Source organism: Nannospalax galili, unplaced genomic scaffold (assembly GCF_000622305.1).
Source record: "Nannospalax galili isolate Female #2095 unplaced genomic scaffold, S.galili_v1.0 scaffold406, whole genome shotgun sequence".
Lineage (NCBI taxonomy): Eukaryota > Metazoa > Chordata > Mammalia > Rodentia > Spalacidae > Nannospalax > Nannospalax galili.
In genome coordinates this window covers 5,966,139-5,989,326 of record NW_008357033.1, presented here as the reverse complement: position 1 = coordinate 5,989,326, position 23,188 = coordinate 5,966,139, and the positions used below count along the sequence as shown (strand labels likewise).

General features: G+C 48.2%; 1 protein-coding gene across 4 annotated transcripts in view; it reads left to right on the top strand.

Annotated features, from left to right (window-relative positions):
* Vgll4 (vestigial like family member 4) overlaps positions 1-23,188 on the top strand; it is a 145,540-nt gene that overhangs the window by 111,393 nt on the left and 10,959 nt on the right. For 3 of the 4 annotated variants that reach the window (XM_008854896.3, XM_008854897.3, XM_008854895.3), the window contains one exon: positions 373-562. In XM_008854896.3, the coding sequence (XP_008853118.1) occupies positions 373-562 (190 nt within the window). Of the gene's footprint in view, positions 1-372; positions 563-17,302; positions 17,360-23,188 lie in introns of those variants that run through there. The other variant, XM_008854898.3, reaches the window with a different exon arrangement.

The window sequence follows — 23,188 nt, the reverse complement described above, 5'->3', positions numbered from 1 at the left end:
AGTTTCATGTGTCTCTTAAAGGCGTAGGGTTGGATACCTGCGAATCCAAAGACCGTCTGTGTTTTCGCTTTGCTTTGGGGATTGCTCAACATTGTTTTCCTCTCTTGGCTGTTTAATAGCAACATTTCCACTTAAACTCTACCCTAAAGAGTGAGTGCTGGCAAACCTCGCTGATGTCAGATGTCCCCTGCTTGGCAGTGGCTGTGTGCCCAGACTGTGTTCTGAGGATGGCAGGCTGCCCACTGTGTTGCCAGAACTTTCCACAGGGAGTAGTTTTGCAAGGGGCTTGGCGGGGAGCTGGGGAACTTGGGGACCGTGATGGGGGAGCTTCTCCTGCCTGGTAACAATATCCTCATCTCTCTCTTGGCATAGGTGAAGCTGCCCTCAGGGGAGAACCCAGAATGCAGACCCTCCCTGTGGCCTCTGCCCTCAGCAGTCACCGCACTGGCCCACCACCCATCAGCCCCAGCAAGAGGAAGTTCAGTGTGGAGCCTGGGGATGAGGACCTGGACTGTGAGAACGACCATGTCTCCAAGATGAGCCGCATCTTCAGCCCCCACCTGTAAGTCCCCCACTTTGGGCTCATGTATGCTCCAGGCGGGGCCTTGCTGTGTTTGCAATCTTGTGCCCATCATGAAGGTATGATTTCCTAAGTTTCTGATAAAAGACATTATTTATGAAAAGGTAGGTAGTGTTCCTGTTCCAAGAAGGTATTACATTGATTCTAGTGACTGGTGGAGGGATGACATCTTATTTCCTTCCAACTTGCACAGTTTCCCGCGTTTCCCCCGTGCAGGCAAGCAGCCCTTAGGACTGCCTAGTGGGCACTGTCTAGAAACCTTTTGCTTGCCATTGTGCACTTGCTGGCTGTTAGGAAGACCGATGCTGGGCGTCTTTCTGTCTGTGCGACAGCAAGATGAGTACTTGAAGTCTCTGTGGAGTGGAGGTTGTTGCTCCAGAGTGCAGGACTGTGTGTACACTGGAAAGCATTACTGTCCTGTGTGGCTGGTCACACCTGGTGGTAGCCTGGAGCTGTAGTGAGAGAGCCCCTCTTAGTGCCAGTAGAGCTGAGTGCTGGTCCTCAGTTGACCTCAGCATGCCCTAGTGTCTTGACACCAGTTGCTTTCCCATCTGGACCTCAGGGCCCTCATTTTCCACACAAGGGGCTGAAGCTGGAGTTCTCTGAATCTGGGTGATGTGGCCATGCTTCTGTCTCAATGCCAGCTTTCCTTTGTGTGCCATGTTCTCTCTGGCTGGCCCCGGCTAAGGTGATGATGCCTCCCTGTTTTTTCTCCAGGACTTAGTAAGCTCTGGTGGACTAACCTGTGGCCACGTTGTCATAGAGGCTGAAGTCCTATCCCCAGGTCTGAAGGAGCAGTTTGCAATCTCAGCAGCTGCAGCTCGAGCAGCAGGTGCATGGCAGGCTCCCTCCTGCAGGCAGCGCTCTGCAGCTGGAGGCGGCTCTGGCCTCTGCTGCCTCAGCCTCGCATTCCATGCATGCCAATCTGCCTGGTCTGTTATGTTCAGTCATAAGACACTGACAGAGGTATTTATCCTCAAATAAATCACTGTAGTGTTAGTCAGAGGCTGGGCCTGCAGTCTGGAGCCTGGAATTCGCTACACTCAGGAATCCAGCAGCGGAGGCCCTGCAAAACACTGCTGGCAAGGGAGGGAGGGAGGGGCTGGGTGCAGAGCACATTGCTGAGATGTCTGGAGTTCATTCTTTGATTACTAGACTCTCTCATTCTCTCTCATACCCCTTTCCCAAACCCAGTAGGAGACATTTCATGCTCTTTGCTTTATTTTTCAAAAGAAGAAAGGGCAAGAGGAGAGGCCGTGTCTTAGTTGAAGTCTTTGCTCTGCCACTTACCAGCTGTGCAGCTGTGGACATGTCACCTGGTTCCTCTGGGTCCACTCTCCTTATTGTAAGACCAGTTATCACTGGTCTGTTAACAGGTTGAGCTGTTGTGAGCATCAGTGTCAAAATATGTAAAGACTCACTTGGTGGTAGTCATGGCTTATATTATTAATAACCCCATTTCTCAGATGTTGGTCCTGACAGCGGCAGAGAATAAGAATGTATGGTGTTGACCTTATTGTTTGGGAGCATGTGCATCTTAGTCTGAGGGCCCCGGGTTCAGACACCACCACCTTCACCTTTCCATGGGCCAGTAACTCATTTCCCACTAGATTATTAGAAGTACTTAGTACAGTACCTGGCAGATTTTAAGTCTTCAGCTTTGTTTTGTTTGTTTGACACTGGCTCTCTGTGGTCCAGGCTAGCTTTGACAAAACTCCTGATTCCTGCCTCTGCTTCCCAAGTATTGGGATGGCAGACATGTCCCACCATACCCAGTCATTATTGATACTGTTATTAGAGTGTTAAAATGCCTGGAAAATAATTTTGTAGCTTCTTGGCTAATTGAAAATAAGACCTTGAAATACAGGTCTATGATGATAGAGCATTCCCCTGGCATGCACAAGGCCCCAGGTTCAATCCCTAGCACTGACAAATGAAAGAAGAATTGCCAGATTTTAGGTAAACTCTTAGTTAACATCATTATGAAGTTTTAGGAAAATAGAAACAGCACGTCTATTCTGCCAGGCTCCCTGGGCTCCCTCCCATCAGCTAGGTGGCTTTTTCCCTATTTTTTTTTTCCCCTGTGGCAAAATACACACATTATAAATTGTGTGTGTGTGTTCATGTGTGTGCATGCATGGACATGTGTGTGCAGTTGCACATATGTTCAGTGCATATGGAGGCCAGAGATTGACATTGAGTGTGTCAGTCCTGCTCAAGCATGTTGTAGGTGCTTGGTAAGAGCTGTTGTCTGATTTGATGAGACTTGCCTTCTGTGGACTCTAGAAGCCTCTTTATTTCAAGTCTAAAAGTTTGAATAGTAGTTCCTAATAATAGTTCCTACCTATTTGTCAGGAATGGCCTTAGTGTGTTTATATCTCAAAGGAGACTGCAAAATGATTGTGTGTGTGTGTGTGCGCGCTCTGTCTTTCTAGAATTTGCTTATGCTATGTAAGGAAAGTGTGTTTATCATTAAGGGAATTGCACAGTGAAAGAGGAAGGAAGGGCTGAATGACCAACCCTCCTTCCTGCTTGCTGTGGCTCTGCAGTCCCCGTATGCAGAGTGCCCGTTGGTGCTCCCATGGTCAGTGCTTGGGTTTATTTCAGAACAGTTCTGGTAAGCCCCTGAGCACATTTCCAGCTGTGGAGTCCTGTTACCTTCACGCTCTCTCTTTTTCTCCTCCTTTCTCCTTTTCTTCCCCTGGGGAGCTTTGGGAGTTTACTTTTCTCTCCATAAGGGTGAATGGAGAAAGAGGGATGAACAGGCAAATCCCAGACCTGTAAATCTTTCAATTTGTGGAAAGGTTATAGAGAAAATCTTTGAAACCAAGAACTGGGTATCAGGTGGGGAAAGATGGCTATGGTGGGGTTTATGGGTTTGCTGTAGAGCCTCATGGGGTTTATGGGTTTGCTGATAGAGCCTCTTGTCCTGCAGTGCCTGAAGTCCTGCATGTCCTGCACAGACTTGCAGTGAGCCATGTTGTGTCGTCCCCCCCCCAACCCCCGCTGGGACCTCTGCTTCTGGTCTCCTGAGTCCCCCTCTGGATGTACACACACGTGTGCTACCAAGAGGCCAATCATTTCCCAAACTTCAAACTTTCCCAAGAAAACAATCCCACCTTCCAAACTCAGAGGAGATTGAGAGGTTGACGTTGTGTTGCTTCTGGACCCTGCTAGCAATCAGGACCGAGTAAGGTATACAATGGTGTAAAGGTACACAATGGTGTTTCCACAGAGGGTTGGTGTGACTGAGCTTGGGGAAGCTGCAGAGGTTGAGGGCTTGCTTGTGACAACAGCCACTGAGTGCTCACTGTGTGCCAGCATCGTGCCTGGTCATGAACTTGACCTCGTGGTATCCTCTTGTGAGTGTCCCATCATCCCCTTTACAGAGGGCAACCTGAGGTTCGCTGTCTGGAGGGCCTGTGCTGACTGGTGGTGGCAGAGGTTTCCCACCCCCTGCTCCCAGCTGCAGCCTCACAGTTACAGATGGCATACATGTCTGAGTTTGACATTAAGACCTTAATGTTGGGGCTGGAGAGATGGCTCAACAATAAAGCACTCTGGCTGCTCTTGCAGAGGACTGGGGTTTGGTTCCCAACACCCACATGGCAGCTAATAACCATCCTTCACTTCAGTTCCAGGGGATCTGATGCCCTCTTCTGGTCTCTCTGGGCATTGCACACTTGAGGACACTGATATACATGTAGGCAAAACATTCATGCATGTAAAAAAATTTTTTTAATTTAAAAAAGATCTTAATGTTTAACATTTTAGATTGTAATTTAAACACAACTAAAACATAATTGCTGATACATTGAGGTTGAAGAGTGACAACTGTTCATTTAGTGTTTTGAAGGAGTGGGAGGGCTGTGAGGTCCTAAAGGGCAGGCAGAAATGAAGAGTGCTTCCATGTGTCCAGGGTAGTTCTGCAGGGACTGTGGAGAGAGAGCTGCTGTCTGTCTGGCTGCTGCCTTCAAAGACCTGAAATTGCATCTTTGTACAAGAGAGAGCCTTAAAGTGAAAAACGGGCTCTCTCGCCCTCCTTCCCTCCCTCCTTTCCTTCCTTGTGTGTAGTGTAGGCATTTGTGTGTGCGGTGCATGTATTTGTGTTTTTTATTGTTGTTGTTTTGTTGTTTTTAAAAAATTGTTATTATTTTTACTTTTATTTTTTTAAATATTTTATTATTTTTATTTTATGTGTATGAGTGTATTGTCTGCATGTATGTGAGTGCACCCATGTCATGCAATGCCTGCGGAGGACAGAAAAAGGCTGTTGGATCCCCTGGAGTTACGGACAGTTGTTGGCTGCCATGTGGGTGCTGGGATTCGAACCTGGGTCTTCTGCTGAGTCATCTCTCCAGCCCCCTTATTATTTTTACTTTATGTATATGAGTGTATTGCCCACATGTATGTGAGTGCACCCGTGTCATGCAGTGCCATGGAGGTCAGAAGAGGGCTTTGGATTCCCCTGGAACTGGAGTTAAGGACAGTTCGTAGCCGCCATGTGGGTGCTGGGAATCAAACCCGGGTGCTCTGCAAGAGCAGTCAGTGCTCTTAACTGCTGAGCTATCTCTCCGGCCCCGTGTGTATTTGTTTTTGAGGCAGGGTCTTTACTGAAGCTGGAGCTCACCAATTGGCTAGACTGGCTGGCCAGCAAGCTCCAGGGATCCTCCTGTCTGTCTCCCCAGTGCTGGCATCACAGGCACAGATGGCCAACCCTGGCTTTTCTTTTTGCATTGGTGCTGGGGTCCCTGCTTGGATTCCCATTCTTCAGCAGCAAGAGCTTTACCTGCTGAGCCTTCTCCCCAGTCCTGTTTTTCTTTCTTTCTTAAAAAAAACCAAAAACAAAACTCCTTATTTCTGTGGTGCTGGGACTGGAAGCCAGAGCCTTGTGCCTGCCAAGCAAGTGATCTAGCAAGGCTTTTCTGTAGCCTAGGAAAGCATTTTAAAAATTTATGTGTCTGTGGGCTGGAGAGATGGCTCAGCAGTTAAGAACACTGGTTGTTCTTGCAGAAGACCTGGGTTTGTATCCCAGCACCCACATGGCAGCTAACAGCTGTCCATAACTCCAATTCCAGGGGATCCGATGGCATCTGTCTTCCACGGGCATTGCACGACACAACTGCACTTACCTACATGCAGGTAATAACAGGCATACACATAAAAAATAAAAATAATAAATAAAATATTTTTAAAAATTTATGTGTATGTGTGCCTGTCTGTCTGAATATATGCCACATATGTGCAGGTGACTACAGTGACCAGATGAAGGTTTTGGATCTCCTGGAGCTGGAGTTACAGGTAGTTATGAGCCATTCATTGTGGGTGCTGGGAACGGAAGGGTCTTCTGCAAGGCAGTAAGTACTCTTAACCACTGAGCCATCTCTCCAGTGCATTCTTTTAAAAAAATATTTACTATTATTTTCTATTTTATATATATGAGACTGTTGCCTACATGTATGTAAGTGTCATGCAGTGCCTGTGGAGGTCAGAAGATGGTGTTGGATCCCCTGGAACTGGAATTATGGATGGTTGTTAGCTGCCATTTGGCAGGTCTTGATCCAGTGCTCTTAACCTCAGACTCATCTCTCTAGTTTCTCCAGTACATTCTTAATTATTTAAATTCTTAAATTTCTGGCCTAATTTTAGCTTTTAATGGCACAAGCCAGGAGTAACTTTAACTTAAAAGGTTCAAATTGGGATATTTTAAATTTTGTTTTAATGAGCTGGAGATGTAGCTCAGATGGTAGAGTACTTGCCTAGCATGCATAAAGTCCTGGGTTCCATCTTAAGCACCTCATAAAACTAGGCACAGTGATGCAGGCCTTTAATCCCAGCACTCAGGATGTGGAATCTGGGAGAGTCAGAAGTTCAGGGTCATCCTCTGCTACATAGTGAGTTCAAGGTCAGTCTGGGTTACGTGAGACCCTGTCTCAAGAAAATAAATTTGCTTTAAGTGTATAAGGACACACCTTTTTTATTTCCGTAAAAACAAGGTTCAGTGCTGGTAAGATGGCTCCGTGGGTACCTGTATTTGCTGTTAGGCCTGATGACCTGAGTTTGATTCCCAGAACCCCCATGGTGGAAAAGAGAATGGATTCCCCCAAGTTGTCCTCTGACCTCTGCACATGTGCTGGGGCATGTACATGTATGTGGACGGGGACACACACACACCCACACAGTCAGTCAGTGAGTGTAATTTTTAAAAAATATATTGTATTATTTTTATTTTATGTGTATGTATGTATTGTTTGCATGTATGTGAATGTACCCATGTCATGCAATGCTGAGGAAGTTCAGAAGAGGGCATCGGATTCCCCTGGAACTGGAGTTAAGGATGGTTCATAGCCATCATGTGGGTGCTGGGAATTGAACTTGGGTCCTCTGCAAGAGCAGTTAGTGCTCTTAACCGCTGAGCCATCTCTCCAGCCCCAAGTGTAATATTTTTAAATAAAGGATTATTAACCAAAGGCTGCTGCATGGATCCCTTCAAGCCTTGTGCCTTTCACCACAGCCTTCCTGGGTGCCAACACTTGGGAAGGGGTTGCCTGTACTCTGCCCTTCCATGTACTCTTCCTAGCATTCCCAGAGGTATTCTAGGGGTTTAAGGGAATATTTTGCAGTTTCAGTCTTAGTTATCCTAAATGACCAAGGAGCTGAAATACTGTTAAATGGAGATTTTTTTTTCTTTTTTAAAAATCACCCTCCCACTTACATGAGTTTGACTTGCAAATAGAAATTAGAGGCAAGCCTGGGTCTTCAAGAAATTTTCAAGATTTACCTTTCACATGTTGGCTGGTTAAAGAGCCTGAACTGTGCTGGACACACAGCTGATTTTTAATGGTGACCAGGGTGGTGGTGGTGAATGCCTGTCCCTGGGTTCTGTGGATGTGCTCTGCTAATGAAGTGTGGTACCTTTAAGTAAAGGTCATGGGCCTGACCTGGGTTGTGTGGGTTTCTTGTTTGTCAGGCCAGAGGCATTTTCCCATTTTCACAGTTGGGCTGAAAACAAAGACCTCCTTATCCTAGCTAAGAGCTGACATCAGCCTTTTCCCAGCAGGCATTGCCTCTGTCTTAAGAGTCTTTGCTGAGAGCTGCTTGGTGCTCACCCATCTTGTTCCTGGCACTTCTGTGGTTGAAAAACACCTCGCCAAGGGTGTCAGGAGTTAGAGACAGAAGACCATCATCCATTGTGTATCCATTCCGGACTGTGTGGGGACTGGCTGGCTTCACGGGGTTACAGAAGTGGGACAGAACCTCAGACAAGGAGGACTTGCCATAAGCGTTAGCAAGTACAGTCAGAAAAACAGGAATGTGTTTAGATTGATGGGTTAAGTCGAGAGCACTTAACTCAAAATTAGCGGATACAACAGTACAGGGTTTTGCTTTTCTCCATAAGCCCTGTGGCAGTATCCACAGCAGTCCTCTCCACTGGGGACACAAATTGTAGCTGTTGGAACATAGAGGGTTAATCTGGGCATAGACTTCTTCCTGGAACACAGAACCAGTCTGTCTTAGAAATAAAGTGCTGTTCTCTTAGCATCTTAGAGCCAGCTGGGAAACACTGAGAAGTTTGCCTGAGTGTAGGTCACCTCCTCTCTTCTGCATCTCCTCATGGGCCCACTTGTGCAGTGCTCCATGGCTCAGGAGGAGGGCCAGGTGGCTCCCAAGCATCTCTGGAGCTGGCAGAGCTCTGGCGTTTGTATTTGGTCAGTCATGGCGCTTGTTTCTGTCTGTTTTGTTGTGTTCTTGGGTTAAAAACCACTCTTCATTTTTCTTGTTTCTTCAGCTTGTCCCCAGAGAGACACAGAAAATGCAAAGGTTGCATGACTGTCCTGGTCTCTAGTAGGGGCTGGAAACTGTTCAAAAGTAGGATTGGAATTCTGGATCCCAACTTCCTGGCTGGTAGAGGCAACTTGAGCTCAGAGAAGTGAGGCAGAGTTCTCCACCCTCTGATCTCCTGCTCAGGCTGCTTCTCGCCTCCCTTGAGAAGACCTAAGAGATGCTCCAAGTGATACCAGGGTGCACGCCTACATCTCAGAGCTGGGGAAGCTGAAGCAGGAGGATCAAGAGTTTGTGGCCAACCTGGGTTACCTAGTGATACTTCATCTCAAGGGGTGGGGGCAAGAGGGAGCTAATGGAACCTCACAGAAACAGCTGCAGAACTGAATCAAGTGGAAGGAACCAATCGGCTCTTGTCAAGCCCAAGATCTTAACTCTTATCGATGTCCCACATTGTCAAAGCTGATGACTATCTGTGGAGTTTGTATCTTTCCTAGTTCTGTGTGCAGAAACAGTTCACCCAGACGTTTCTCCAAGGAAATCAGCCTTGGGATCTGTTGCAGACTGAATTGTGTTCCTTCAACATCCCTTTGTTGAAGCCTGCCTTCCAGTGTGGAGGTCTTTGGAGGTGATAGGTTTAGAAGAGGGCAGGAGGGTGGGCCCTGGTCAGATGGGATTAGTGCCCTAATAGGAAGAGACACCACAGAGCATGCTCACATAGTTCCCTCTGCATGAGAAGAGGACTGACTGACTGTAAGCTGGGATGAGATGCCAGCCATGCTGGCATCCTGGTCCTGGGCCTCCAGAACTGCAAGCCTTGCCTGTTCTGATCTATTATTGATTCTCTGTGGAGTGGTCCCCTCTCAGAGATGCTGTCCAATAAAGCAAGTGTTTAATTTGTTTCAGAATCCCATTCTAAACTTTCAGACTTACAAAGCTTAACTGTTAACACAAAGCAACAATGTAATTCCCTGCTATGGGTCCACTGAATGCTACCTTTAGTACTGGGAGCTTCCAAGGGTGTCCACCGAAGCCAGAGCCATTGAGGAAACCAGGCCACACTCTCCTGTGATGCTCCACTGCTTCTCTGCCTCTGCTTTCCTCTTCTTCCATATCTACTCCGGGCCCAGTGATTTCAGTGGAACACTTTTACCTTTCTTCATTATTTAGTGATCTGCTAGTTGGCAGATTTGGAGGACACTTAGAATTCCATGATGTGTGTCACCTCCTCTCTTGACTGACCCTCCTGTGACCCCTGTTCTGTGTCATATGGTCCCTTTCCTGTGTCTGTGGTCACTCCTCCAAAGATCTTTCAGAGACCCATTGCAATATTTTCTTACCACTGGCAATATCTGAGACTGGGCAATCTACAGTGAAAAGAAGTTTACATAGCTCACTGCTCTGGAGGCTGGACGTCCAAGATCCATGGCTAGGTGACAGCTTTGTGCTACATTGGGGTAGAACAGTGGCAGGGGGTATGCCAGAGAGAGGAGGGGACAGGAAGTGCCAGGCGTCTGTCCTCTTGAGAATGAACTCATTTCTCTGGAAAAGGATGCTAATCTCTTTAAAGGTACCCTTCGCAACAGTACATTGTAGTCCATTTTCTGCAGGGGTGTGGCTGGGATGGATGTTTCTCGGACAGCATCGGTAATTTCTGTGCTCCCAGGCTCGGTCCTCGTTGCTCAGGCCCTTCAGGCGATGCCACTCAGGCTTGTGGCTTGCTTTGCCATGTACATTGGGATTCCCACATCACGTTCTCTGGCAAGACCGAACCTTTACACTGTAGATCTGCCTGCCTGTTGCATGTGCACTCCCTGATTTTAGGAGCTCCTTTCTTCTCCTAGAACTTGGCCAGCCTCTTCCATCTGTCTCAGAGGTCACCCCCTCCCTTTTTCTACTCCATCTTCCCAAGGAACCCACCACCAACCACATCCTGTTGACACAGTTTGCTGTTTTGCACATAGTCATTGGCCTGGGTCACTGTGGACTCCCCCGTTTCCAGGCAGACCCTTCTTTCTTGCTCTTCGGGGTCACAAGTTTCTGAATTCATCTTATGGCTTCAGAGCAGCTATAGGATAACTTGGAGTAGACCTGAGTCCCCAGGCTCTACCTCACCACAGGCTGGTACCCTGCTCTGAAGCCTCTCCTCTGGTGAATGGCAAGGATCCCTCCTCTGAGGTTAACACTTATTCTTCATAGCAAATGGCAAACCTCTGCTGTAACTGTGCATCTCTCTGTCCTCTCTCCCATAGCTCATCTGCCAGGGCTGAGCTTTATTTGGGCAGTGCAGTAGCTCTCTACCCACCACTGCCCCTGACACTCCTAGGGGCTAAATCACTGTTAGAATGAAAAAGTTGATCAAGGGACATCATCCTTTTGACTGAACACATGATGCCCCTGAATGGCACTGCCTAGCATGTTCCTGTGTGCTAGGACAAAGAGCCCACTGCCACTGCCCCCTTCCCACCCATCCCCTAGCTCCACAGAACAGAACCCCAGGAACCCCATGGAACTACAGAGGCATAGCACCCAGCCTGCATCCCAAGCCAGTCTGATCCCTACTTGGGATCAAGCGATCTTATTGTATGAATGAAATGCCTTTCATCTGTCTATTTACATTTCTTTTTTATGCCTTTGGCACCAATCCTGATAGAGTATAAGGTGAGGTGTGTGCAAATGAGGGATTGAGTGTGGTGTGGTATCTCTGTCAGTGCTGGGAGGCCACACATGTCTCTGGGTGGAAACTGACCTAAAAGGTACATACATGGGCAGATGTGAAGCCAGGAGGCTGAGGCAGAAGCATTGCTGGGGCCCAGGAGTACCAGACTAGCAGCTCAGTGAGACTCTGTATCAGAAAAAAAGGAAAGAAAAGAACTCAGTAAATGAACTCATCATGTGAAAGGACCGGGCCTGTGCCTGCGCCCCCATGCACATTGCTTCCTGCAGTTGGTTCTCCCCACTCGCTTGCAGCTCCTCAGGCCATTGCCCTGCTTTCTAGTAGATTCACTGTGTTTATCTCTGGGTACTATTTTGCATTGGGCCATGTGGCATTATTTGTTACTAGGCCAGAGCTGTGAGCAGGGCAACATTCAATACTCTGATCCCCCTCAGGAGCTGCCTCATTGCTATGTCTGTGCTTTGGTGAATGGGGTCAGGAGCCAAGTGGAGTGGAGTTGATGGTGGATGTTTCTCCAGAATCTGGGTCGGAGGACATTAATGGGTTCATCTGTGGGCTGTGGCTCTCCCTCCTTCTTGACTACAGAATAAAATCCACCTTCCTGTTCCTTTGTGTGACCTTCAAGAATGGATGCGCCTACTCTCTTTCCTGGTATAATTTCTCAGAAAGTGCCCCTCTGGACTTTCATGAAAACACCATGGTTAAATTTTAAAAGAATTCATGGAAATCACTGTTGTCCCTCACCCTCAGGGAAGCTACGTGGCATCTGCCTGTGTGACAGGCAACTCTGACACAAATTGGGGGCGCGCACAGGGTAGCCCACCCTCTCTTGTGAATTTCATCATTTGAAACCAATGTCTTCATTGCCTGTGACATCTTAATACATCAGGTTCCCACTCACGTCAGTGCCAGCTCTGGTGGTAGAATGACTGTGTATTCCACAGAGCCTGTGCTTTATGTCAGGTTATTCTAAACAGCCCATCCTGCCTTTGGTGAATCTCTGCTCTGCGGTTCTTCCACCTACCATCATGTCCCCCACAGAGGCACTTTCTAATCTGGAAAGAGCTTATATCTATGAAAACATGAGGGGCTGGCCAATGGGCAGTCTGCACACCTTCCCTGCTAACTTCCCCACATCCCAGTGTCTGTCTTTCCTACCAGTGTAGGCAGTAGTATGATCTAGCAGGTCTTCTCTCTTCATGGTCAGTAATGCCTTCCATTGATTATGGTTTAAACAATTTGTATTCTTCATTTTTATTTTATGTGTGTACAATGCCCACAGAGGCCAGGAGAGGGTGTAGATCTGCTGGAACTGAACCTGAGTCCCTTGCATAAGCAGCCAGTGCTTTAACTGCTGAGCCATCTCTCCAGCCATATTTAATGTTTTTTAATTTTTAATTTTGTTCTACATGTCTAAGTGTTTTGCCAGCATATATGTAAGTGCACCATATGTGTGCATTGCCCATGGAGGCCAGAAGATGGTGTTGCATCTTCTGGAATTAATGAGTTACAGAAGGTTGTGAGCTGCCATGTGGGTGCTGCAAACTGAACCCCGGTTCTTTGCAAGAGCAGGCAGTACTCTTAACCGCTGAGCTGGCTCTCCAGAAACCCTACCCTTTTCTATAAGACGTGTGTGTCTGTATATCCCAGGTTGCCTAAAATTCATGATCCTCTTGCCTCAGCCTCCTGAGTGTTGGAATCTTAGGCTTGTTGCCACTGTGGCTGGCTGGTTCATTTCCTTCCTTCCTTCTCTTCCTTTCTTTTCCTTTCCTTCCGCTCCCCCTTCCCTTCCTGAGACAGGTCTGCTGTGTTGTCTGAGTTGGCATCGAATTCCATGTCTCAAGCGATCTTCTGCCTCCCTTTCCTGAGTAGCTGGGACTGCAGTTGCTCTTTTCTTTTCAGCTCCTTAATCTTCTCTCTTGAGTTTGCTCATTCATTTAAATTGATACTGTTTAATCCAGATTCAATTTCAAATTATGCATTGTGTTTACTTACCTATTTGGGTGACTTTTATCTAGGAGAGCAGCTCTTGCTGTGGGAGGGGTTGGTGGAAGGTTTTGGTGCTAGGTGGACTCCAGTATTGTTCTAGCAGATTAGCACCCATGAACTCTCCTATCGAACCAACAGCAGGGCCTGCATGCCTCATCTGCTGGGGTGACACCTTAGGATGGTTCCTCCGCTCATGGGGCTCTGTCCCAATAAACCATTGTGAACTGAGAATGTAGCTTCTGCGCTTAGCCTCTCTGGCCTTTTAGCTCCTGGCACAGTGCACTGCAGACCTTCCTGTCAGACCTTCTTGTCATGATTGCAGGCCTGGCTGGGTGCTGGGGTGTGCCAGACAGGTTCTGGAGAGGACCCCACTGCATGGCGCCAGCAGGCACAGAGAGCGAGATCAGAACTCAAAGTACAGTTTTTACTGAGAGCACTCCCGTGTTCACACCGCGGTGAAGTCGAGGACCCTCTACCTACGACAAAGGAGGATTTAGGATTGGTGTGCGGTTATCATGTGGGGGAAAGGCTGAGTTCTGGTTTGGCAGCAGGGAGGGTAGATGAGGGGAAGTCAGAGAAAGGATGCTGAAGGAAAGGCAGGTTTGAAGGACACACTGGCTGAGATGCAAGGGGTAAGCTCATCATGTCACTCTGCCCTAGGGTAGCTCACCTTTTCATAAGAGTTCATCAGTGCTTCAAAGGCTGAGTCTACTTCCAGACAGCTTAACCTTTTTTTTTTTTGGTCTTTTTGAGACAGGGTCTCCCTGTAGCCCCAGCTGTCCTGGAACTCACTATGTAGACCAGGCTGGCCTTGAACTCAGATCTGCCTGTCTCTGCCTCCCGAGTGCTGGGATTAAAGGCGTGCGCAGTTTAGCCTTTTTAAAATATACCGTGCTTTTACTTACTTATGGCAGACATTAATTTTTCTCTCTAGATCTACAAACTCTAACCCTACCTGAATAGATTGTTTTCCTGGAATACAGCCAGTTGTTTACTTATTGATAATTCTTTGGAGGCTCAGGTTAAGTCAACCTCTTTCCCTCTTTGTCTGTGAAGTGCTGGGGATGGATTGGGACCTGGGGCCTCACATGGTAGGTGATTGCTGTATTTGTGAGCTGCAACCCATAGGTGAAGTTGATTGTTGACTTTGAAAGCCCAAGCATTTATATCTGGGAGGAGCTTTGGTTTTTAGTAGCACGTTTGATATGTAACCATTTGTTTTTTGATAGACAGGGTCTCATGTAGCCCAAGCTGGCCTCAAATTCACTATACTGCCAAGGATGACTGTTGTTCCCTCTGCCTCCACCTCCTGACTGCTGGGATGCCAGGCATGTGCCACCACACCCAGTGCCCAGTTTACGTAATGGTGGGGATTGAATGCAGGACTTCAAGTGTTTTCAGTGCTGGGACTTGGCACTGCCAGGGGCATTTCTCCTAATATCCCCAGGACTGCCTCATTTCTTCCATCTTTAGAGATTGGTGGTTTAACTCCTCGCATTTCCAAAAAATGTCACAGTATCTGTCCAGTTAATTCCCACATTGTCTGAAGCTGCTGAGCCTTGTTTCCATGGGAAGAACTTGCTACAGAGTGCCTTGGCTGAGGGTTGCTTAAAGATTTCCCTACCATTTGTAGACCTCCGAACCTCTTCATCCTTGCTCATGCCTCGTATTTCCCAATTTTCTGGAAGTGGAATTTCTGGGTCAGGGAACACCCATTTGTTTTCCTGGGTGCCTGTTCCCAGTTTGGTATCTGATTAACTGTCTTGCGCCTGGGTCTGTGCGCCTGCTCCTTTCTCTGCATCACCCAATGGTGAAAGTGATCATTTATTTAGTTTTTGCAAGTTTCAGCATTACCACTGACACCACTGACACTTCTGTTTGGCTTGCTATAGCAGAGGTGCTCAGGTGACCTTTTGCTGTCCTGTATTTACTCTTTGTGACTATCCAGCTGTGCTTCTATCTTTTAGGAGTCTTTTTTGCTGATATTACAGGTGTTCCCATGGAGAATCCCCTGTCAGGTACATTAGGAAAATAACTAATGTGTTCTACTTTTCAAGTATTTACTGCTTCTAAAATAAGATTTTTGGGGCTGGGGCAGTAGCTCAGTCAGTGAAGCACTCACCTTGCAGACATGAGGACTTGAGTTCTATCCCCAGAACCCGTGTAAAGAAGCTCCTGAGGCGGCACACACTTGTAGTCCAGTAATCCCAGTGCTGGGGAGGTACAGGTGAGTGGATCCCTCGGGCTCACCTGCCAACCAGCCTAGCCTACCTGGCAAGCTTCAGGTTAGTGGGAGACCCTGTCTAAAAACAAGGGGGCTGGAGAGATGGCTCAGTGGTTAAGAGCACTGGCTACTCTTGCAGAGGACCCAGCTTCTGTTCCCAGCACCCACATGGCGGCTAACAGCCATCTGTAACTCCAGTTCTAGGGGACTCCAGTGCCTTCTTCTGACCTCTTCTGACCTCCACGGGCATTGCATAGCACTTGCACTGCATAGCACTTGCACACATGCAGGCACTATACTCACATACATAAAATTAAAATATTTTAACAAAACAAAAACCAAGGTAGAAGCCTGGCTTCCATGTGGGCACGTGTGGCACACTAGTAGACAGACAACACGTTTTTTGTTTTGATGGGGTAGAATCATGAATTCTTTTGTTGTTATTGTGTTTTTTTGTTTGTTTGTTTGTTTGTTTGTTTTTGGAAACAAGATTTCCCTGTAGCCCCAGCTGGCTTGGAACATGCTGTGTAGACCAGGCTGCCCTCAACTTGGCAGAGATCTGCTTGCCTCTGCCTCCCAAATGATGAGATTAAAGGTGGTGAGATCCCTAATTCTTTTCCTTACAGGGAGAGACTTCCGAAAGTATTCTACAAAAGAAAACACCTTGTAACATGTGACCAGGGTAGGGAAATGGTGTGTACTTAGTTTGTGTGCATTATGGAATGAAGAGACCTTGTTTGTTAACCAACTTCATTGGTTTCTTTATTCAAGCTTTTCTTAAAAGCCTTTTTGCATTGGTGGCAGTGGAAAGCTGAGGGCATTAGCTCTGGGTGGACATGGAAGAGTGTGAGGAGGCATGGCACTGAGATGGTGGAATGTGCTCCTGGGAGAATATGCAGGGTGAGGCAGCGCTCAGCAGCGGGACAAGACTCCCTCATCCAGTGGAAGGGATCTATCTGCAGCCCAATGCCTCCTTGGCTGTTGTCCTGTCCTCCTTTCCCCCTTCCAGGACCTCTCATGCTGAACAGGGAGTATTCCTAACTAGTCTCTTGTTGGGTACCATTAGTAAGCTCTGAAATTAAAAGTTTGAATTCTGTTTCTATTTAACCATTTTACCAGATGTTTCCTGTGGCTTGACAGATGCAGCCTTTACTAGAAAGTTACACTCCTGAGATGCTGACTGTTGTGGACACTGTTGCTATGGGCAGTGACTGTGGCAGTGTTTGGAAGGCAACGTTCCTTTTCCTTAATATGCTTTTCCTCCAAAAGAGATCATCTTTTAATGATGCGCTTTCATCTTCTGTGTTATAGTTCTGGTTTAGAAAAGCCTGCTTGATATAAATACTGTTTCTATTACCTTATAAAAGTAGCCAGGAAGCCCATGTACTTGCAAGACGCCCCTGGGTCTAAGGGAACCAGGTGGGCAGGTGAGGACCTTCCTTGCATTGACTTGGTAACTGATGGTCCACATCTGAGGCCACTGGCCTTGGATATAGTTCAGAAATCTACAGATGGGGCAAAATTTTGGGCCCACCTAGAGTTCATTAGGGCAATGCAGGCTGGCTGGGCAGCTGTATTTGGGATGCAGGCCTAAAACACTTCCTCACTACAGCCTCTCACATGGGGTCTTGAGGAGGGCCAGAGGATCTAAGAGAGCCTACAGAGGCGGGGCTACCCAGCTGCAGTGCAGGCCCCACCACCTCCTTCCGCAGGCACCCTTCCTCCCATTTCCTCTCCCCTTGTTTTAGAGTTTTGTAAAAGCCCAATGTTATGGAAGGTGGAGAAACAAAGAAAGAGGAAATGGCTTGCTGTAATTCTGACAGCAGATCCATTTTCTCACAAAATGGAACTGCAGTGATGCGCGTAACGTTCTTGGCAGGACACGCTTTGTAAATAACGCCTCCCTGGAGTTCCCAGTCTCTCCCAGGCCTGCAGGAAAGTTCCCCTGCGGCGCAGGCCGGGCAGCCCCGCACCTCACACCCTCCTCCCGGGGACTCTTATTCTGACAGTGCGTGCCTGCCTCGCCTGCCAAGTTTGCAAGGCCCGAGGCTTTCTTGTGGGAGGACGCTGGGCTGTCTTCATGCTCCTTGGCAATGATTAAAGTGAGGTTAGTACCAAAACTCCTTTCATTTTATTCCCTTATCCTGCCTTTTTCAAAGCAGATGGCAGCCCTGTATTTTCAGCTGTAATTAATTTAAGCTTGGCGGCAGCAAATGCTGGGAGAGGCTGGGCCGTTGGGGCTCGGCAGGGACTTTCCTCCATGTCCCTGTCTCCTAGCCAGTGGCCACCTTGTCCCAAGCAGAGCCATGTCACCACCAGCTCCTTCGAGGGCCAAGGAGCTGGCAGGGGAGGGGGAGAAGGCTATGGAGGAGACTGGCATGGTTAAGGAGGACAGGACGTCCCCATTCAGGTGTAGCTGTCATATGTTGGCCAGATAGCCCTGTCACTCTTCCTCCAGTCCAGATGCCAAGGGTACCTCCATAGGAGGCATGTTTCTGGTCTCACATTTATTCCCAAAGAAATGAGAAGAGAGAGAAAAGTGCTTGCAACCTGCAACCTGGAGGCTCTGTCCTTGGCCGCAGGGCCACTTCCCTCTGTGGTCACTCCACTGGGGTCCCCCTCCTTGAATCTGATAGAAAATGCTTTTATCCCAGCATTGCAGAACTTGAACCCCACCAAGCTGCCTCTGCTTCTCGTCCCTCTCTGTTTCCCTTCAGAGACCTATGCCTCCCAGCCAAGCTGCATTGGGCCTGGCTGGAGCACCCCTGTTGGAGGCGGGGTGCAGATCCACAGTAAGGATACAGAGCTCTTGCCCCCCGCCACACTTGTGCCACACAAATGGTAGTTATTACTGTTAACATTGGCCACCCTCAGAAGACTTGAGCAGTTTTTAAGGGCTCATAGTGAGAAATGAGAACCACAGCTATGTGGTGCCTGCTGATTGCAGTATGAATTGCAGTCCTGTGCGTGCTCTTGCAGAGCCTGGTGGGCTGGGCAGAGGGTACACTTTGTTTAACTTGTGTTTCAGAGATTCACACTGTTCACGAGTATGGTTGTCATGACCCATGTGGGCTGCTTTTACAAAGGCTTATCAGTTCTGTGTGTGGACTAGACCCCTGCTTTGGGCAACCTTTCTTTCTCTGGTAGAGAGGAACAGTTAGGGAGTAAGAGATACATTCTCTAGTTCTAACCTGATTTACTACCAGTGATTTGTTGAAAACTGTTAAGGACTGAAAGTCAGACTGAGAGTTATTGTTGATCCAGCAGCTCCACTTATGGGCATATACACAGAATGATTGAAAGGAGGGTGTACTGGATCGTGTTTGTGCACCCAGATTCACATAGCCAAGAGGTGGGAACAATCCAAGTGGCCATCAGTGAGTGAATGGATAAATAATATGGGGTCTGTCTATTGCAATGGAATATTATTCAGCTTTAAAAAGGCAGGAAATTCTGACATATACCAACACTTGAATGAACCATGAAGATGTCATGCTAAGTGAGGTAAGCTAGATCCAAAAGAATGAGCGCTATGTGAATCCACTTCTGTGAGTACCCTAGAGTTGCCCCGAGGCAGAGTGGGGACAGAATCTCCTTTTGGGAAGATGGAGAACTCAAGTGGGTAGTGGGCGGTTTACACAGCTGTGTGAATGCACTTAGTAGTGCTGCTGAATCATGCTCTTACAAATAAGATTATTGTATACCTTACCACAACATGGATAAATGTAAACGGGCTAGTGGAAAAACACTGACGTCACGGGATTAGCAGTATAGGGGGCAGCAGTCAGCACTGAGGGATGGAGGTCCAGCTGTCCACTGTTGGAGCCCCATCATCTACAGTTGCAGTCAGAGGACTCCCCGGGGCAGTGGCTTTAATTGAGAGGGCACTAAAGAGGAGCCATCACCGTCTGGCTTTGGAAGCCCTTGTAGAAGGGGAGCAGGGAGGTGCAGGGTACTAGGTGTGTCAATGGATGAGCTCTAGATTCTCCAGTGGGTTGGAAGCCACAATGTGGGTCTGGAGGAAATGCTGCACCAGCATTGAGCAGAAAGTCAGGCCACCTTGTCTTTTCTTCCCTGCTAGTCAGAGCTCCAAGGGTTAGATGAAGTAGAATTTGGTAGATGTTTGTGACCACGGAGGAAAGCTTAGCTCAGGGAGAGGCCATTCTGAATTCCAAGCAGAGTTTGAAACTGAGTAGTTTAAAAGAGAGGCAGTTTGTAGGGGCAGTAGCACATGTCTATAGTTCTAACCCTAAGGGAGGCTGAGGCAGGAAAAGTGTACATTGGAGGTCAGCCTGGGCTGCATAACAAGGTCCTGAGTTGGTGCTGAGGGAAGGGCAGCTTTATAATTTAGAAGTGAAGTAGGCCTTCTGCAGTGCTTTTCCTGTGGCCATAGAGGGACATTTAAGTATGGAGGAAACCAAGTTGTAACTAGTATATCCAATTGCCAACATGCTGCAGTGTTTCTAAGCACCTGGGAATTCTGAACACTCGCCTTTCCTTAAAGTAATTTAAAGCTTATCTCTACCCCTGTATTTTTGGAAAGGTGGAGTTCAGTGGGGACAGACCAGGTGCACAGAGGTAATTATCCTGAAAGTTGAAAGCCAGTGCACTCCAGATGGAAGGGCCTTCAGACCCTTTACTATTACTGTTTTAAAGAATCCATGGTAGATATCTGAGGATCATTTATCAGATGCACATCTAATCATGATGGATTTTTTGGTCTGAGACAGGGTCTCCCTGTACAGCTGTTCTGGAACTCCCTATGTAGACCAGGTTGGTTTTGAACTTAGAGATCCACCTGCCTCTGTCTCCCGAGTGCTGGGACTAAAGGTGTGCGCCACCACACCCAGCCACACATCTAATCACTTTATATGTTCAATATCTAAGGTTCATGTAGCTGTATAATAATTGAGTGGTAGGTTTTTGGTTTGTTGTTGGCAGTGGTTTGCCATTTCCAAGGTCAGTCAGGGCCGTAGGTAATTTGAGAAGAAAAACCATCATTTCTAGTTTGTTTGGTGCTGAATCAGTATATGGAAGATTCTATTCAGGACCAGTGACCACTAGCCTCAGGCAGACTTGTTGGAGGCTGCTGGCATCCCTGTGTGGGATGTGACTGCGTGTGGTGAGTGCCCAGGTGTGTGTAAGGCACCCATGTAAGGGAATGTAGGTAGGGTGTCTGCCCCAGAAGGGCTCACAGGTAGAGCTGAATCGAAGGGAAGGTTTGGATGACCCCACCTTCTTCAGGACATGGGTCCCAGTAATGGTCTTTCTTTCACCTAGTGGACATACACTGGTTTCTAGTTCAGAGATTTGCCACTGTGTGGAAGGAGCCAGCCCTTCTCTGGGTGCTGGGATTTCACGGCAGAATGGGCAGTGCTATCAACAGCATGGGTGAGGGTTTGGTACTAGACTAATCTGAAGAGATTCTTGTCTGCCGCCGAGTTCTGGGCACAGCAAGGCTGGCAAAAAGGCTCTTGTCCAGTAGCTGGGTGAACAAAGTAAGCCCCCTGAGATTTTCCAAAGGGAAGACATAGCACCAAGATGTGGCACTGGAGACCACTGAAAGCACATGTCATGCATTAGAGGGAGGGACTTTGTACTGACGCTTTAGCATTGAGTGAATTGCCTAGAGGAAGTGGCGCCCCTGCAAGTGTTTAAGCAGCAGCTGTGCGGCCATCTTGGCGGCTGCTGTGTGTGTGCACCCCCCCCTCATAGGACAAAGCTTCTGTAAAGTTTGATGCTGTTTTCCATCAATTTGCTGCAAAATGTGGAGGAGAAACGAAGAGTGAGCCTTCCAAAGAACTTGAACAGAGCTCTGAAAGGCGATCCAGTAGCAGCAGGAGAGGGGAGGGGAACGGAGGGGTTCTTTGCAGACCTTTCCTCTCCTGGCGGGTTTGTGATGGTGGGTTACCTTCCTTAGATTTCTCCAGGATCCCTAAGCTGGGTGCTGCCCAGTGTCTTGAGCTTTTCTGGTGCTGGTTTCTCCTAAGAATGGGTTTGCTTTTCTGTCAGTTCACTCATAAAATAACAGTGCACTTGGCAGAACACTTGACTGCAGGGCCTGTTCTGTTTGAGTCATTCCTGATGGTTGGACAACTGTATCTTTTCTCCCAGTCAGGCTGATTCCTGAGGGTCCTGCATACTCCCTTTCTAGCCCTGGGAAGGCTTGGCCAGGGGAGCTGAGGGTGAAGGTAGGAGGCAGACGGGGAGGTGGGCTTCTGGGTAGATGCTCAGAGAGCCAGTGCTGGATGCTGCACATCCTAACCTCTGTTCTTAGCATCTTTCTCCAGTCTTCATCCCGGTGGCCCCACATCCTCTCTAAAGGTCACAGGGTAAGAACCAGCTTGCTGGCACCTGTTCCTGGGTGGAAAGTCCTGGAGATGAGGCAGCTGTGTTCCAGGAGGAAGGGCCTGCTGCTCCCCGTCTGTCTCTGCATCAAGGACTGCTTAATGCCAAAAATATGATAATGTTGTATTTTTTAAAACATTCCTTGAGAGAGTGCATAATGGCAGAAACAGTTATGAATGTGGAAGCAGTAGGAATTTTAAATGAACGTTTATTGATCTCAGCAGCATCTCCATTCATTAAGAACTCCTGAGTGTGCATGTGCACAGCACATGATCTGCAGGCTCTGTAAACTGATTGGTGTGCACATGGGTTCTTGTGCTATTTTGTGCAGTCCCTGGAGGTCCTCAGCCACAGGTAGACCAGTGCTTGCTTGGCTGACATGGGGAGAACACAGGCTCTACCCCTTGTCTCAAGGCGGATTTGACTCTTGAGAGCTTTTTCTGTCTCAGCTAATGATACAAAACACATGCAGAGCTCTGAGGAAACTAGGGCTGGAGGCAGAGTGGAAGCGTGAGGCCCAACACTGGAGAGCCAGGAGAGCTGGGCACTGCACTAGCTGACATGGGAGTGCCACTATCCCTCTGTGACAGCTGGGCTAGATGCGCCCTGGACTCACTTGGAATGGGTTCACTTCCTACTCTCTTACTAGGTGACATTGTGTAGCTTTCTGGGTAACACAGGGAGAAGGAAATTACTAGGAATGCCCCCATGGTTCACACTGGGGAGAATCCACACACAGTAGGTGCAGACCCAAGAACACAAGTGGCCAAGCTGGAGACTCTGCCTCAGTGGGACAGTGGCTGTCACATCTGAAAAGAGTTTATAAGCGACCTTGTGCCACTGTCACCGGGACAGGAAGAAAGTGCACTGTACGGTGCTTCAGACAGGTCTCTAGCTGCCACCTCAGCTCTGCAGGGCCTTTACCTGGAACTGCAGCGTGGTGGTTGCCTGTCAGGGTTCCTGGGGGTCCCTGCCTGTCATGCAGTGTGCAGGATAATTCTGCTTGGAGAAGGGAACACCTGCTTTGTTCCCAGGGATGCCAGTGACAGCCAGGTTGCTAAGGGGACACTGTGAACCCAGTCGAGCTCTTTCATTGTTGGTTTGGAAGCCCTGGGCTTGTCATGGGTGAGTTCCGAGAACCCTCATTGGGAGGGCAGCAGGGACACGTGGACCCTCTCAGGCTGGCAGCCTTTATCTCCTTGTTACAGAAGTGTGTGGGTTGGTTGTTGGGCAACTCTCACAGATAACTGGGGGCCCTGCCCTGCCGCCTGCCCACTCTGGGATTTGATCGGGTCTATCCCCTCTCCACTCCACCTTCCTTTCCCTCATGTAGCACAGCACTGAGGTGGCACTTCAGCTGGAATAGAACTGGGGGAGAAGTGGGTGGTAGCAGGTGTCAAGAGAAGGACACCTGGGAAAGCTGGGCAGGTGCAGTCTTTCCTGCACCATCCAAAGCTCCTGAGCTGACATGTGTCAATCAGAGCCCTCTGCACATGCTCTCCTCAGAGCAGGAAGCCATGTGCGTGCATATGTGTGTGTGTGTGTGTGTGTGTGTGTGTGTGAGAGAGAGAGAGAGAGAGAGAGAGAG